Raw genomic sequence first — 17,365 nt, 5'->3', positions numbered from 1 at the left:
TGAGCAACTTGCAGTGTATACACCTCCTTGAGAACAGTGGAAGATCAAAGAATTTTTCTTATAACCTGCAATCAGCTAACCCATCAAGAAACAAAACAAAGCTTCGACTGCCTATGGAGGAAGACTGTGCCCGGAGGGGGCGGTTCTAATAGCTAGTGCATAATTCTTTGATTAGCTTTTACACTTTGGGAAAACTTTAATATCCATGCCTGAAGGCTTATTAGCCTGAAAATGTGGTAACAACTGAAAGAAATGTGTTTTCTTTCTGCTCTTACACGGCACTGTTTTGTAAATTCTTAGCTAGTGCTGAAAGGACCAGGGTAGACTATACCTGTGCAAAGCTGCCCGTGTGCCTACACGTCCGTCAGGACGGCTGGAAAAGAGTGTTTCTAATAACAGTTAAGTCTAAGTAAAACTAAGGAAGTGAGCACTAAAGACACTGCTGGGTTGGGATTTCTCCTCAACGGGTGCAAGCCTGGTTTGTTGGCTCCAGTGAAGAACCTAAATGAGATGGGGAAGAGCCTGTCCCACAGCAGCTGCCTTCAGTTCACTACTTTTCTGGAATCTAATGCAATGGACTTCATTACAGACACCACATCCTGTTATTCCAACATCATCAGTTTTAATTTTTAGACCAGAGTCGTGACCCAGTGTTTTTCTCTTAGACATTTTAAGACTGTAATAGGTATACTGTTGATTGCTTACATTTTACAGTTCCCGTGTCAGCCTCTGAAGGCCACAGGCTGCTGCCACGTCCTCTCTGTGAATGGCGTTCCTTCTGCTGAGCACCAGCAGTATCACAGCACCAAGGCCTCAGTCAGGAAGGTCTACAGACCAGACATTCATGCACGGGGTGCCAATTCAGGCCTTAACCTTCCACTTGTATTTTCTGCTTGACCTGCAGAGGTGAGCAACCTTGTCAAAATGCTGTTCCTTAGGCATGGGAAACTGTGCTAACTATGCATTCTAGCTCTCTACGAACACATGGTTTAAATAAAATCCAGTGATTGTGGGCTTTTTCACATTTTTTAAGGGCAAAGCTACTAGGAATGTAGACAGGCAGAAACAATGGCATATTAGGCTCACAGATATTTCTAGAACTGCTTGCATTTTAAGATTACTGCCACCCCTGTCCTGAAAGTAAGAGATTGGAAGCAATAAAGTGTTATTTAATTACCTGAATTTTTTACAGTTGGCTAACTAAATTACTTCATTTTTATGAAAATTATAACATAAATTAAGAACTCTTATAATGGATCACTAGTAGAAAACCATTTTGTAAGAGTTACCCAGCTCAGACCAAGGACCATTTAGGTACAGGAAAATCCACAACAAATGGGAGCACTGTTTTGAAATCTTGCTAGAAATCCTCGGGAAACAACACAACTCCAGAGTGAGAAGCAACCACTCCCAAACAAAACCAAACCAAAAACTAGTTTAGTTTGTTGCTGTCTGAATGAACTGGGGCTGAGAACAAAAAGAATGAAGTTTGCCTAGATGGGACCACAAAGACACAGCTTATTTCTTACTATATAATAGAAGGTACCATATTATCGCTCTGTATTTTACATATACTTAGCTATGAAATACAGAATACCTGTAACCACATATCACATGCTAGTCCAGGAAGCCAGCCTGTGCATCAATGGCAACTCCCAAGCATTATTCTCCTATTTCAGTGCAAAGGAAGGTTCATAAACAACTTCTTTAAAAGTTCAGCTTTAATGACAAACATTTATTACATCAGTCTCTTCAAAATTAGATGTGAATAAACAATTTCAAACAGTGCCTTTTCAATACACTGTACTCAACATGCTGGGTCCCTGGGGATGCCCAGTGATGTACACATTGAAGCAATAATGTAAGTCTGTGAGCCACTGCTCCTGAACACCTCCACTCTTCAATGTCTGCAGAGAAAAACAAGAGTAATATGAGAGTTGTAACAAAACTGCTTCCTGATGGTTTTTTCCCACACCCAAACAAGATCTCAAAGAGTCCTTGCGATAGTATCCTCATCTATAAATTATCACATGAAACCTCACTGAAAAAAGGAACCTATTAATCAGGTATTATTACCACAGGTAGTTAAAATTCCTAGTTTCATCCTCAAGTATTAAGTGCTACCAGTTTCTTGTTGGGTCTCTTCCCTCCCACATTTGCTAGGGACTAATGAAATTTCACCATTAACCACCCCTACACCCTGTACTTCCGCCTCTTTGCATTCTAGAATCTCATAACATTAACTGAGAATAATGATTCAACAGGTCTCAATTTGTCATTCTTATAGAAATTGGCTGATTCTCCAACCTCGGAATAATCCAAGTTCTTAACTTTTCTTCCCTTCTACTATTTCTGAATTCTGCATCCTCTTCCATTACTGAGACAATTCAGAATATATCTTGTGTTATATGTAGGTATAAGCTCTATTACTCTGAAGTATTATTACATATACCAATTAATAACCCCCTCCAATCAAAGGCCTATACAAAATACCTCACTTTAACTCTCCCAAACCAAAAACACCAAAGGAATCCTTAATAAACAGAACTGCCCGCCCCAGGTGAACACAGAGAACCAACCATTAGACAAAGCTGAAGCCTGCAACTTCCAACTTCCTCCACCTCCTCCAGTGAACTAAGTGACTAGAAATAGGCCTTAGTTTATTCCTGCTAAATTTCCTTAATGACAGCTAACATTGTTGGGTGCTTAGTAACTATCAGTTACAGTATAAACCTTACTTGGATGATCTCTTTTAATGGTCAACAAAACCCATCAATGTTGCTATTATTCCCATTTCTACAGCTAGGAAAACAAGCTCAGATAGGTTAAAAAAAAAAAAAACAAACACACACAACTTGCCAAATTATCACAGTTAAGCAATAGAATCTGTATCACAAAACAGGTAGGAGTGACTCTGACGCTTGTACTTTTTCCAACTAAGCTGCCTGCCACCTTAATTCAGTTTGAGTATTTTAAGGTTTTTAGTACTGATTCTGCAATCAAAGTCACCCCCCTGGTTAAGTGACAGTCAGTTACTAGACGGCAGGGGAAGCCCTAAGAAATCACCACACTGGGCTTAATTCCAGGAGTCCGTCAACGCACAGAAACCCTGGCCTCCCAAAAGCACCTCCATGCCCATGAATCTAGTACGAACAGTACAAAGCCCTTGTTCCTTGCTTCTTACTGTGATATTCTTGATGATCTGCTGCACCAAGATGGCATTGGTCAACATGTGAGTCCTGAGGGGTGCGTGCTGCAGCAGCAGGCGAAGCAGCTGGCCCACAACAGGCAGCTCCTCAGGTCCAGCTCTGCTCACCCGCAGGCTCTGCAGCATCAACCTGAGCACTCGAGGCAGGAGTGCCAGGATGGAGACACAGACGCCCCACAGCTTGTCCCTACAAAACAGAAATGAGTCAGTGAACCAACGCATACAGGAAAAGTGCCCTTTCCATACTTCCCAAGACTGAAGATGTCCTTTTAAGAAACACGGTGTTTTTTGATAAAACCCCAGAAACCAAAACTAATAAGAACTGGGTTTCAGGGCTTCCCTGGTGGCGCAGTGGTTGAGAATCTGCCTGCCAATGCAGGGGACACGGGTTCGAGCCCTGGTCTGGGAAGATCCCACATGCCGCGGAGCAGCTGGGCCCGTGAGCCACAATTACTGAGCCTGCGCATCTGGAGCCTGTGCTCCGCAACAAGAGAGGCCGCGAGTTAGAGGCCTGCGCACCGCGATGAAGAGTGGTCCCCACTTGCCACAACTAGAGAAAGCCCTCGCACAGAAACGAAGACCCAGCACAGCCATAAATAAATTTAAAAAATAAAAATTAAAAAAAAAAAAAAAAGAACTGGGTTTCATCAGAGCTAAAAAAGCAAATGCAGTGAAGAATCAGCTGCTTTCCCCTATTTTATGGGTTTCAGGAAGCCTAGCAACCAGCATTTCCCTGGGCTTAACAAGACATTCTTGAAGCCCTAGTGATCATATTTACACAGAATTCACCACAGAATGATCTATACATGCGTACTATTCTCTACCAGTGGACATTATTCAACTGTCTATTACACAACACCAAATGTCAAAAGAGTAAGAATGTCCCAATGGCAAAAAGGGAAGAAAAGAACTTCATGAAACTCTAAGCCTCTGACCTGGATTATGAGTCTCTTCAACGTGTTAGAACAGGGCAGGTTTCCAGAGAAAGATGTGCTCACAAGGAACCAAAGGGATTTGAGAAAATAACCAGTAAGGGAACTATTACAGGCCAGAGATGGTAAATAAATCCAAATTTCAGTGAGCATCATTCTTTTGGTATCTTTATAGAACAGGAACAAAAATGTTTTATGACAGAGGTAAGTGGCCTAACCACATTCTAGAAGTGTGTCAATTAAATGGAGAAATATCCTTTTGGAGGAAAAGTTCACTGGCTGCTAAAGGCTCTGACCTTAGCCTGTTACAATTTCTCTACCAAGAGTGCATAATCCTCCCAGTCCCAAATCTTTCTAAGAAAGCCTACCCCCAGACCTTTCACCATCTGACCCCCCTCCCAACTCCACATACAGCAATTGCATCAAAGGTAGATACCAAATCCATTAAGCCAAACAGATCCTCTTATCCGAAGAGACTTTATTCAGCCTGTGGACTCATGCACAGCCAGGTTAGGACAGCCATGTGCAAGAAGAAAAGAGAAAGCCAGACTGTAGACATAGCTAATGATGAGGCAAAGGCACAAAGATTAAAGACTACAAAATTTAGAAGAAAAAGAAAAGACTAGAGAAAGCTGCTTTGGTTCCTGCTGGGTTTCAAATTCCTACCTCCACAATTCCTACCCCTTGTGTTTTTTTTTTAATAAGTTGCTACTGTACTGATCCAATATATTCACTCTCTACTTGAACTTCAGTGGATTTCAAATAACTGTGGATCAAAACTGTTAAAAGAGCTTATGGATTCTACACTATACCAAATACAAGTATACTGAATGGATGAGTAAAGTTTAGAATTCTACCTTCGCACACCACAATTAAAGAAAACTGTCGGGGCTTCCCTGGTGGCGCAGTGGTTGGGGGTCTGCCTGCCAATGCAGGGGACACGGGTTCGAGCCCTGGTCTGGGAAGATCCCACATGCCACGGAGCAACTGGGCCCGTGAGCCACAATTACTGAGCCTGCGCGTCTGGAGCCTGTGCTCCGCAACAAGAGAGGCCGCGATGGTGAGAGGCCCGCGCACCGCGATGAAGAGTGGTCCCCGCTTGCCGCAACTAGAGAAAGCCGTCGCACAGAAACGAAGACCCAACACAGTCATGAATAAATAAATAAATAAATAAAAGAACGTGAATTTCTTTAAAAAAAAAAAAAAAAAAAAGAAAACTGTCAGGCCAAAAAGAAGAGAGACCTGGGTACCACGAACGATGTAAGCAATACCATTTGAAGAGCCATTCTTAGGGTTTTCTAAGAGTTGTCATGCACAGAAATAATTGTACCAACTCTATATAAATTGTTATGAAGTTGAGATTTTAGGTCAACATAAAGCAATGGTTCTAAACCACTCTAAAGGAACTGATGAAAGTCCAATATTTCACATACAATTTTCAGGAATTCCACTAACTCTGCAAACTTCTGATGTATTCTGGTCAGATAATACCAACCAACCCCCCACTCCCCAAACACAGGGAAATACAGATAATATAATTTAAAAAACAAAACAAAAATACAGCCAAGCTCAAAAGCCAGAATGGGTGATATCTCTAGGTGCCAGAAACTATGACAGAACTCATGAAGATACACAGGAGCACAGAACTGGATATGGGATTTTGGGGCTGGGTATTCAACAGCCAACAATGTTGGAAGCTGAGGCTTCAGCCCCAGGTACGGAAAGCAGGGAGCTAGAACTGGGCTCCCTGCATAGAGCTGGAAGCCAGGAAAATGCAAATGTGAAACTGCCCCATAGGGAGGTCTCCACAACCTCCACAAACTCTCACAAAAGATTCATTCAGAGAAAGTTATACAACCCAAAACATGAGCTTGTTTGTTCAGCCCCACTAGAGACAACCTCCAAAGCCCCACCTGCTCCCCAAAATAAGAGAGAATTCCCACACCAGAGAGAAACAGAGCAAACACAACTGACAAGACCTTTAACACCAATAAAGTGAGAATGACAAAGAGCCAAGTAAAAACTCAAAATAGATGAAAGAGAAAACAATAGCTGATACAGTAAAAACTCAATAGAAGGATTAAACAAAAGAATTAGCAAAGTGGAAGATGTTAAGAGAGGACAGAATGAGAAACTCCCTATGTTTAAAAGGAGTTTTTAGGAGAGAATACAAACAGTGGGGAAGATAACAGAAATAAAAACATAGCTGAAGAAAAAACATTAAGTCTTCAGATTAAAGGAGTACACTAAGTCTCAAGCAGGATAAATAACAACAAACCTACAGTAGGATACACCCTGATTTGCAATGCAACAAAAAGAAAACAGTGAAACCATAGAAAAGAATAGATTACTAACCTAGGGCCAGGACAGGAATAAAGATGCAGACCTACTACAGAATGGACTTGAGGACACGGGGAGGGGGAAGGGTAAGCTGGGTTGAAGTGAGAGAGTGGCATGGACATATATACACTACCAAATGTAAAACAGATAGCTAGTGGGAAGCAGCCACATAGCACAGGGAGATCAGCTCGGTGCTTTGTGTCCACCTAGAGGGGTGGGATAGGGCAGGTGAGAGGGAGACGCAAGAGGGAGGAGATATGGGGATATATGTATACGTATAGCTGATTCACTTTGTTATACAGCAGAAGCTAACACAACACTGTAAAGCAATTATACTCCAATAAAGATGTTAAAAAAAAAAATAGAATAGATTACTACCTACAAACCAAAAGGGCTCAGTTGAACAGCAGATCTTTCATTACTAACAGTGAATCCAGAAGACAACAGAACAGTTTCTTCAAAGTACAGTGGCCACAGTTTGAATACCTCAAATTGGTCAAGCCCAATTTTTGGTCAGCACTTGTGAAATCAAAAGCTCCCAGTAGTTTGACTGGCACTCTCATTACTTGTAATCTCACAAACACCTTCTCTAGGAGGGTAGGAGCAGCCTAAAAGGGAAACTTAAGTACCTAAGACTCTGGCTGCCAACACTTCTTTGTGACTAATGTCATCCTGAGAGATGCATATCAAACTCAATACACAGTACAAAACACTTTTAAAAACAGAATTTTACACAGGCAAAATATTAAATACAATGAATTTTGTTCAGTCCAACCATATAAAATCAAAGCAGGATGTTTTTCTATAAGAAACTAAAAAAGATCTTTGAAACTTCTTATCAGAGTATATCACAAAGGGGCTACATTTCAAGTGACAGGAAATAACAAACAGTAATATACATATTTCATAAATGGGGATGCTCATTATAAAATTTTTAGAACCCTGAGAAGTTCCTTGCTATTTACAAAGCCTTTCCTTGAACTATCAGGCCCAGAAGTTTGATGATGGTAAGTACCATCAAATCTATGCTTGTTTATGTGTAAATTTTACAGGATATTAACAGTGAAATGTACAAAGTTTTAAATACACACACTTAACGGAAAAAATCCAAATGTCTGTTGACAGTAAAATGGATAAGTTATAGTACATTCATATAACAGAATCCTACAGAGCAGGGGTACAACCACAGCCAATCCAGCTCACAGCCTGTATCTGTAAACAGAATTTTATTGGAACACAGCTACACCCATTCATTTATGTATCATCTAATGCTGCTTTCACATGACCAGGGCAGTGCTGAGTAGTTCTGACAAGAGACTTTATGGTTTGAAAAACCTAAAATATTCACTGACTCCTTACAGAAAGAAGTTTGCTAACTCCTGGTATAGAGAAACAAAAATGAATGAAATACATCTTCGAATCAACGTGAGTAACTCTCACAAACGATGATGAAAATCAAGTCACAAAAAATACATATAGTATGATTCCTTTTATATCAAATTCTTAAAATACGCAAAACAAAAATGAGGGCTTCCCTGGTGGCGCAGTGGTTGAGAGTCTGCCTGCTAATGCAGGGGACACGGGTTCGAGCCCTGGTCTGGGAGGATCCCACATGCCGCGGAGCAGCTGGACCTGTGAGCCACAACTACCGAGCCTGCGCGTCTGGAGCCTGTGCTCCGCAACAAGAGAGGCCACGATAGTGATAGGCCTGCGCACCGCGATGAGGGGTGGCCCCCGCTCGCCGCAACTAGAGAAAGCCCTTGCACAGAAACGAAGACCCAACACAGCCAAAAATAAATAAATAAATAAATAAATAATTAAAAAAAAAAAAAATGAAATTGCTCACAAATGCATATAAAATTTTTAAATAAAAAGGTAAGGAAGTGACTAACACAGAAGTGATCTCTGGGGATACAGAAGTGATCTCTGGGGATGCAGAAGAGAAATGTAACTGTGGAGGGTACATGGAGAAAGTGTGCTGACGATGTTCTATTTCTGAACCAGGAGGTTGGTTAAACAGGTGTTCAGTTTATACTCTTTAAACTATTTAAATGTTTTATACAATCATATGTATATTTCGGTGACATTTAAAAGCTCAAAAAAGAAAGGCAAATGTCAAAATGTGATATCATGATTTTTATTTTCTTATATTTGCTCATCTGTTAGATTTTTTAAAAACCTTCTGCAATGAATTGTTAACAGCATACCAATGAGAACATAAGCATGAGAACACTCTTTGAAAATTAAAGTGAAATCTTCTATACTATCCTAGAAGCTTTAGTCTAAAAATTACAGAGGAGCAGAAGTACTAATTAAAAACACTAGCATCTTAGAACAATTTCCTTAAACCCAAGAATTTAAAAATCCATGCTGGCTAGTTCTAATGAAGCCCAAAACAAAATACAAAGGCTTGTACTAATAATAAGCCCATCCTTCTAAAAGTAGAATTTTTTTTCTTGCCAGATCTATAGCAAAGTTAATAAGGAAAGCTCTCAGGAAACTTCATAATGCCATCTAACTTTTCAAATTTGTAGCTTACAGGAAAAAAAAAAAAAAACTAAGACTGCTCACCACATCACAAAGGGGATTCATAAAAGAACAAAGAAAAAGCTAGCTAGGTTTATACAAACTCTAGAAGAGAATTAGATTTTGGAAATATCAGCTTGACTGACTGACCGACTGCCTGATTGATTGAGGGGAGGTGAACAAGTAGGAAAAAAATTAAAGTTTAAGAATACAAAAACTATTACCTCTTTCTTAGATGTTCTGCTTCTCCTTTCTCTAAAGTGAGCAGAAAATAAAGAAGACTGTAGCAACAAGAAGCCAGAAATGGCAGCAGCGTCTCACTAAGTACACACGTATGATCCAGGAGCTTACAGATAACACCCAAAACACAGCCCACCGTGCTGTCAGGAATTACAGTCAACCCAACCTAGGCAGAGAAAAATGAGATTAATGACCTCTTCACAACAGCCCCTCTCTCTCCCCAGAATAAAACCAAACACCATTATCTGGAGAGTTAACCTTCCATCACTACTGGTGGAAACTTGTATATACATAATACATGCCATGCCACCAACCACACCTTAAGATCCTGTTTTCCTTTGAGAATTTAGTTGCTACGTTAAATGACTTTGAAAATACAAACTCAGGAAATACTATTAACCCAATCCACTGCCTCCCCTTCATGACAAAGTCTCCTAAAATTTTCTAGATGTTACAATTTCTACAGACAGAAATACTATTATTTAAAAGGATTATTTCATGCATCCAAAGAAGATCTTGATACCAGCAATCACATTTACATGATCTTCAGATTATCCAGACTGGAAAACTCCAATATCTGGCACCACCCCCACCCCAGGTAATTAAATGTACAAACTACAGTTCCTTTTACAATTATCCTTCTCCTGCCCTTTGATTTAGCCAGTCATTCAGACATAACTAAGGAAAATACCTATACTGGAGTAAGATAATACTATACTTACACTTGACTGCTTCACTGTCCCAAAACCCAGATAAGGGACATCATGGTGTGCTAACCACCTGGACTCTGCCATATAAAGTGTCATTCAGCTGGACTCTAACTTGTAACTGCATGCATACATGGTCTAAATCTCCTGCAAACTACTGCTGAGTCCTCATAAACTCTGCAGGTTCTGATGTCTTAACCTTTACCCAGGCTGTCTGTAAAAAGTGGCCAGATCAACACTGGAATGTTGATCTTTTACTAGAATAGTGAATGTAGTCAAAGGGCATAAATTTCTGGAGTGGAAGTAAAAAAAAAAAAAAAGAAAAAGAAAAAAGATGGGGTTTTTGGAGACACAGTGTATAAGGATTAGAAGTTTGATAGCAGGGAGAAAAGAGAGTACTGAGGATTCAAAGCAGTAGTCTTCCAACTCGAGGTAAGTAAAGAAAAGGCACTGTAGATATGCCCATAAAATTATCCAAACAAGTGAGAGTCCCTGGAAGATAAAGTTTTGGAGTCCCCCCTTGCACTGTAACACATCATTATACTAAAAAGCCAAAGGGCAAAGTGTAAATGTTGGAGGAAGTTAAAAGCAAAACCCAGGCATACCTAATGAGAATTTAGTGCCAATGGGAACTAGAGACACCCACTGGCCAAAAGACAAGTCAGTTTCATGGCTGAGCTCACTGCTTCCAGTGACCAGGCCTTGAGCCTGTGAGGTGACATCCCTACTTTACACCCCAAACCTTCTGGGTGGAAACTGAACCCCAGTCTGGATGCTGGATTCCCAACACAATGACACCTGGCACGTGTTAATTAAAGCATTTTAAGTCAGAAGGACCTGAGGTTTAAGAGGTCTTTCATCGCTCAGATGTAAAAAGTAAGGTCCTGGCAAAAGAGGAGATTTTCCCAAGGTCACAGAATTAATTAATAACAGCCAGGAAAAACACCAAGATTTCTCAGTTCTCACCACAGCATCATGAAATTATTAAGCTTAGACTTCTGGACACTCACTCTCTCCTTGGTTATGGCAAACTCAATCTTAACCAAATCTCTATGCTTGTGTAACAGAAAAGAATTTTAAGTATATTTACCAAATGCTTACTGATGGCACTTTGCAGGATGTCAAAGCTTTGGCTTCGGGCAGGGATAACCAATAAATTGTGACAAACTGTCTGTCAGAAAAGGAGAAAACCAATACCAAATCAGAACATTTTAGTCAGAAACAAGTTCGATAGTTTTTTTAAAAAATCTACTTGCTCTATATATTAAAAGGAAACTTAACAAAAAGTGACTTTAAAGATGCAAATGTCAAACAATCAAGCCTCATATAAATGGTCCAGTTTTCCAAATAATTCATTTATTAAACATTTACTGAGCACTGAGCTAGGCCTATTAGGTGCTATGCATAGGAATGAAAGAAAGAGAAACTCTTCTGTCTCACAGCCCTCAAGGAGCTTACAATCTACCAAGGCAGAGACTACATTTCTATTAAGTGCGTGCTACAATAGGGAGATCTCAGTGATGGGAACAAAGGGCAGACAAAAGCCTTTCTCCCATTTGGTGGAAAAATATAACACTGAAAAAAACTTATAATTCAGAAAATACCAATACCATGTTCAAATTAATTATAATGCTGCCTCTTATTCCCTAAAGGTAAAAGGAAAATAGTCTATAGGAAAAGAAGAAAAATATGAATGAGGTGGGAATCAAATCTCTAGTATTTTTCATTTTCTAAGTTCTCAAGAAAACAAGAAGAGGGAAGGACAGCATCAAGTCCTTCAAAGAATCACAACACAACTCCAGAAGCTGATGGAATGCAGTACCAAAAATCAAGTATGTAGAAAAATCCCACGGAAAGACAAAGATAAGACTGGTGGAAAGAATATCACTCTAGGAAGAGAATGAATAGTCAAGATAAATTCAAGAGGACTGTTAATCCTCAAAAAATCAACATCTCTATGCATTATGTCTCTATAAAACCTCTTGTAGAGCGACCACCCAGAGTTTTCACATGGCAATTGTCTTATCTTTTAAACCTATAGGTAACAACGGAAACAACGTATTTCCAATGCCATCTTTCTACTTCAAAATGAGTGTAATGAATATTTTCACTCATAAATGATAAATCATATTTGAAAGGCCCATTCAATAATAAATGATCACTCAATCCCTTCCCTTCTGCCTCCCCTCCCCTTCCTGAACAATTCAGTTCTAAAGACACTGCATGAGGCCAAGCTAGACATCACCACTAGAGTGGGTGGGAGAGCTTCAGTGGCCCAGAGCAGGCTACCCATTAACAAATGGAGGCACACTGTCCCCAAGAGTTGGAGTTCAAATGCGATAAGGAAGATGCCTGCATGGGAAAGGGGTGGCGCCAAAAGGAGACTGATTACAGGCAAAGTAACTGATGAAGTAGGTAAATATATTAAGCAAAATGGAAGTCAGGTTTCTCAGCATCAGAAAAGGCAGGTACAAGAGGAAAAGGAGACAGCTAGAATGAACCCAGTGGTGTTGCGTTCCTGATTTCTGTTCACTGATAGGGCATGGGAACAGCAACATCTAATAGCAATGACCACACTTAAGAGTCCAGAAGTTGGTTTCTAAAATCCATTCTCCACTTACAGGAAAACTGGGCTTCTTAAAGAAATACCTGATTGCAGGGCTGGGACAGGGAAAATACAACATGAATCTGAAACAATTTGTGGTACAAGAAAGTAAGGAAGCAAGCTGACCCTTGAACAATGTGGGGGGCAGTGGGTAGGGGTGCCGACACTCCATGCAATCGAAAATCTGCGTATCACTTCATAGTCGGCCCTCCATATCTGAGGTTCCTCGTATCTGCAGATTCAACCAACCATGCATCATGTAGTACTGTAGTATTTACTACTGAAATAAATCTCCAAATAAGTGGGCACAGTTCAAACCTGTGTTGTTCAAGGGTCAACTGTACTCAGAGAAAAATGAGGACGTATCAAAAGAACAAAGAAGCCAGCTTTCAGGAGGTAACCATGGCAAACATGAGAGTATCAAAATTAATAAGGATAGTAAGGAATTTTAACCCACTGGAAAATACAGGAAACCATACTAACAAAAATAAATAAATGAATAAATTCGAAGACCAAAAAGGACTGGGATATTTACATTGTTTCAAAGTATCTCCTCATAAAATATTACTAATAACAAAGGGGAAGAAGTAAAGAGTGGAGAACATGGACAGACACCACTTACTCAAGGGATCAAAGTGAACATCTAATGGGACAAATCAAAACCACGCACCACCTGACAGGATGCAGTCAGAAAACCACAGCATCACTCATGTCATATTCCTGCCAAATTTATATAACCTGATCGAACCATGAAAAAATAAACTAAACCTGAATTGGAGAGAAATTTTACAAAATAACCGTCCTGTGTTCTTCAAAAGTGTCAATGTCAACGAAAGACAAGGAAAGACTGAGGAACTATTCCAGATTTTGAAAGAGACTAAACAGACATTACAACTAAATGCAATGAATCATTTCAGATGGATCCTTTAAAGTACATTATTGGGACAACTGGCAAAACAGGAGTAAAGTCTGAGGATTAGATGACAGTAATATACCAATGTTAATTTCCTGATTCTGATGACTATATTTGTTTACGTAATGGAATGGTCTTGGTTTAAGACAAATACAGGCATACCCAAGATATTGTGAGTTCAGTTCCAGACCACTGCAATAACATAAATATAGCAATAAAGCAAACATCACAATAAAGTGAGTCACACAAATTTTTTTGGTTTCCCAGTGCATATAAAAGATATGTTTATACTATACTGTAGTCCATTTCATGTACAAGAGCATTGTCTATAAAAACAATGTACATATCTTAATTTTAAAATATTCCATTGCTAAAACATGCTAACCATCATCTGAGCCTTCAGTGAGTCATAATCTTTGTGACAGTGGAGGGTCCTGCCTTGATGGTGATGGCTGCTGACTGATCAGGGTGGTGACTACTGAAGGCTGAGGTGGCTGTGGCCATTTCTTTTAAAATAAGACAACAATAAGATTTGCCAGATAGATTGACTCTTCCTTCCAACAGCACTTTACCCAAAATGGAACTTCTTTCAAAATTGGAGTCAATCTTCTCGAACCCTGTCACTGCTTTATCAACTAAGTTTATGTAATATTCTAAATCCTTTGCTGTCATTTCAACAATCTTCACATCTTCACCAGGAGTAGATTCCATGTCAAGAAACTACTTTCTCTGCTTATCCATTAGAAGCAACTCATCCATTAAAAGTTTTATCATGAGATATCTACAATAAAAGTCACATCTTCAGACTCCACTTCTAATTCTAGTTCTCTTGCTATTTCCACCACATCTGCACTTATTTCCTCCACTGAAGTCTAGAATACCCCTCAAAATCATGAGGGTTGGGATCAACTTCTTCCAAACTCCTCTTAATGCTGATATTTTGACCTCTTGCCATGAATCACGAATGATCTTAATGGCATCTAGAATGATGAATCCTTTCCAGAGAGTTTCCAATTTGCTTCGCTCAGATCCATCAGATGAATCACTATCTATGGCAGCTATAGCTTTACGAAATGTGTTTCTTATATAATACGAGTTGAAGGTCTAAATGACTCCTTGATCCATGCACTGCAGAACGGATGTGTGTGAGCAGGCATGAAAAAAACAATAATCTCATTGTACATCTCCATGAGAGTTCTAGGGTGACCAGGTGCATTGTCAATGAGTAGTAATATTTTGAAAGGAATCTTTTTTTCTGTGCAGAAGGTATCAACAGTGGGCTTAAAATAATCAGTAAACCATGTTGTAAACAGATGTGCTGTCATCCAGGCTTTGTTGTTTCATTTACAGAACACAAGCAGAGAAGATTCAGCATAATTCCTTTTTTTTTAACTGTTTTTTTTTCTGCTCACTTCTCTTTTTTAAAAAAATTTATTTATTTATATTTTATTTTTGGCTGCGTTGGGTCTTCGTTGCTGCACACAGGCTTTCTCTAATTGCAGCAAACAGGGGCTACTCTTCACTGCGGTGTGTGGGCTTATCATTGCGGTGGCTTCTCTTGTTGCAGAGCGCAGGCTCAGTAGTTGTGGCATATGGGCTTAGCTGCTCCGCGGCATGTGGGATCTTCCCAGATCAGGGCTCGAACCCATGTCCCCTGCATTGACAGGCGGATTCTTAACCACTGCACCACCAGGGAAGTCCATAATTCTTAAGGGCACTAGGATTTTCAGAACGGTAAATGAGTGTTGGCTTCAACTTAAAGTTACCAGCCACATTAGCCCCTAACAAGTCAGCCTGACCTTTGAAGCTTCGAAACCAGGCACTGACTTCTCCTCTCTAGCTATGAAAGTCCTAGATGGCAACTTCTTCCAATATAAAGCTGTTTTGTCTACACTGAAAACCTGCTGTTTAGTGTATCCACCTTCAATAATACCTTAGTTAGATCTTCTGGATAATTTGTTGCAACTTCTCCATCAGCTGCTTCATCTTGCACTTTTAATGTTATGCAGACAGCTCTTTTCCTTAAACCTCATGACCCAGCCTCTGCTACCTTCAAACTTTTCTTCTGCAGCTTCCTCACCTCTCTCAGCCTTCACAGAATCAAAGAGAGTTAGGGCTTTGCCCTAGATTTGGCTTAAGGGAATGTTGTAGGTGGTCTGATATTCTATCCAGACCACTCAAACTTTCTCCATGTCATCATAAGGCTGTTTCACTTTCTTATCATTCCTGTGTTCACTGAAATAGCACTTTTAATTTCAAGAACTTTTCTTTTGCATTCACAACTTGGCTAACTGGCAGAAAGGTCTAGTTTTCAGCCTATCTTGGCTTTCAACATGCCTTCCTCACTAAGCTTATAATTATTTCTAGCTTTTGATTTAAAGTAAGAGTTGTGCAACTCTTCCTTTCACTCGAACACACCTATAGGCCATTGTAGGGTTATTAATTGGCCTAATGGCAGTATTGTTGTGTCTCAGGGAATCGGGAGAGAGATGAGGGAGGGCTGGTTGGTGGAGCAGTCAGAACACACACATTCATTAAGTTGACCGTCTCATGTGGGCATGGTTCGTAATGCCCCAAAACAATTACAATAGCAATGTCAAAGATCACTGATCACAGATCACCATAAGAAATATAGTAACAATGAAAAAGTTTGAAATATTGCAAAAATTACCAAACTGTGACACAGAGACATGAAGAGTACAAATGCTGTTGGAAAAATGAAGACCAACAGACATCCTCGATGCAGGGTTGCCACAAATCTTCAGTTTGTAAAAAAGAGTATCTGCAAAGCGCTTTAAAACAAAGTATGCCTGTATGCTGAAATATGAGGTACGGGCATTCTGTCAAATAGTCTAAGAAAATAGAAGTTCTTTGTCCTGTAGTTATAATTTTTCTCAAAGTTTGAAAATGTTTCAAAGTAAAAGTAAATAAAAATATAAACACATAGATGTATGCACACACATAAACATACACAAATACAGGCAATCCTCACTTCTGCAATTACAGTGTTAACAAAAACTTGCATACTTCAGAACCCTGACCTCACACTGCACAATTCCAGAACAGGCATGCTAATTTGGTACAATGTGGAAATTAAGGGTTTTTTTAAAATAGAAAACTTCATTTTTCTTAAGAAGGTTTTGTACATTTAATTTCTACATTGAAGTATTTTCTACCTAATTTTATCAGGAAATATACAGAAATGTCATGCACCTAACACTTTTTATAAAATCTTTTTATTGCTATATTAAAATGTTAAAAAGAGCAAGTAAAAGAAAGAAATTATAATTATTAAAATACTAAAATTCAGATTTAGAGATTCTTTCACTTACCAATAAAATTACATCACGGAATATATTTACAGAATGAAAATTTCCAAATACTCACACTACAAAACGGCTCAATTGTTCTAAGAAAGTGTCGTCAAATTTACCTTTGGCAGATTACATTTTACCTTTCCCCTGTTGGCCATGTCTCAACTATTATCAATGAATAATAAAAAACGATAAGAAAGAGATAGACAACCTGCCTCTATTCTGGGGCTCTTTCCTTACCCCAGTATTTCTTTACGTACGTGGTTGGTGGGGGGAACAAACTCACTTCAACCAAGCTGCCTCTGAAGACCACCCAAGGGTTCCCTAGTATTGGAAGCATGTTTGTGTTCAGAGTCCTTTTGTGCCCCACTTGTGTTTTCCTATTATGCCAACTGCTTAATTACCATGGCTTTGTAATAGATATTTGATAGTACAAGCCCTCAGGCTTTATTTTTATTCAACACTTTCTTGTTATTCTTGTTCCTCTGTATTTCAATATAAATTTTAGAATCACCTTTTCAATTTCCACAAAAACATTTGCTCTGATTTTGATCTGGATTACACTGAATCTATACTAGAG

At 39.4% G+C, this 17,365-nt stretch overlaps 2 protein-coding genes across 13 annotated transcripts in view; one reads left to right on the top strand and one right to left on the bottom strand.

Moving 5' to 3' along the window:
• The window catches only part of INVS (inversin), a 156,367-nt gene extending 148,382 nt beyond the window's left edge, over positions 1–7,985 (top strand). For 4 of the 6 annotated variants that reach the window (XM_082468569.1, XM_082468565.1, XM_082468571.1 and 1 more), the window contains one exon: positions 1–1,180. In XM_082468569.1, the coding sequence (XP_082324695.1) occupies positions 1–149 (149 nt within the window). In that variant the 3' untranslated portion in view covers positions 150–1,180. Of the gene's footprint in view, positions 1,181–7,841 lie in introns of those variants that run through there. The other 2 variants (XM_082468568.1, XM_082468566.1) reach the window with 2 other exon arrangements.
• TEX10 (testis expressed 10) overlaps positions 1,704–17,365 on the bottom strand; it is a 53,894-nt gene continuing 38,232 nt past the window's right edge. For 4 of the 7 annotated variants that reach the window (XM_082468619.1, XM_082468621.1, XM_082468623.1 and 1 more), the window contains 4 exons: positions 11,044–11,124; positions 9,231–9,412; positions 3,185–3,395; positions 1,704–1,907 (listed from right to left, as the gene is read on the bottom strand). In XM_082468619.1, the coding sequence (XP_082324745.1) occupies positions 1,794–1,907; positions 3,185–3,395; positions 9,231–9,412; positions 11,044–11,124 (588 nt within the window). In that variant the 3' untranslated portion in view covers positions 1,704–1,793. Of the gene's footprint in view, positions 1,908–3,184; positions 3,396–9,230; positions 9,413–11,043; positions 11,125–17,365 lie in introns of those variants that run through there. The other 3 variants (XR_014265513.1, XM_082468620.1, XM_082468622.1) reach the window with 3 other exon arrangements.

Source organism: Balaenoptera physalus, assembly GCF_965194825.1.
Source record: "Balaenoptera physalus genome assembly, chromosome: 7".
NCBI lineage: Eukaryota > Metazoa > Chordata > Mammalia > Artiodactyla > Balaenopteridae > Balaenoptera > Balaenoptera physalus.
This window is presented reverse-complemented; position numbering and strand designations above follow the sequence as displayed.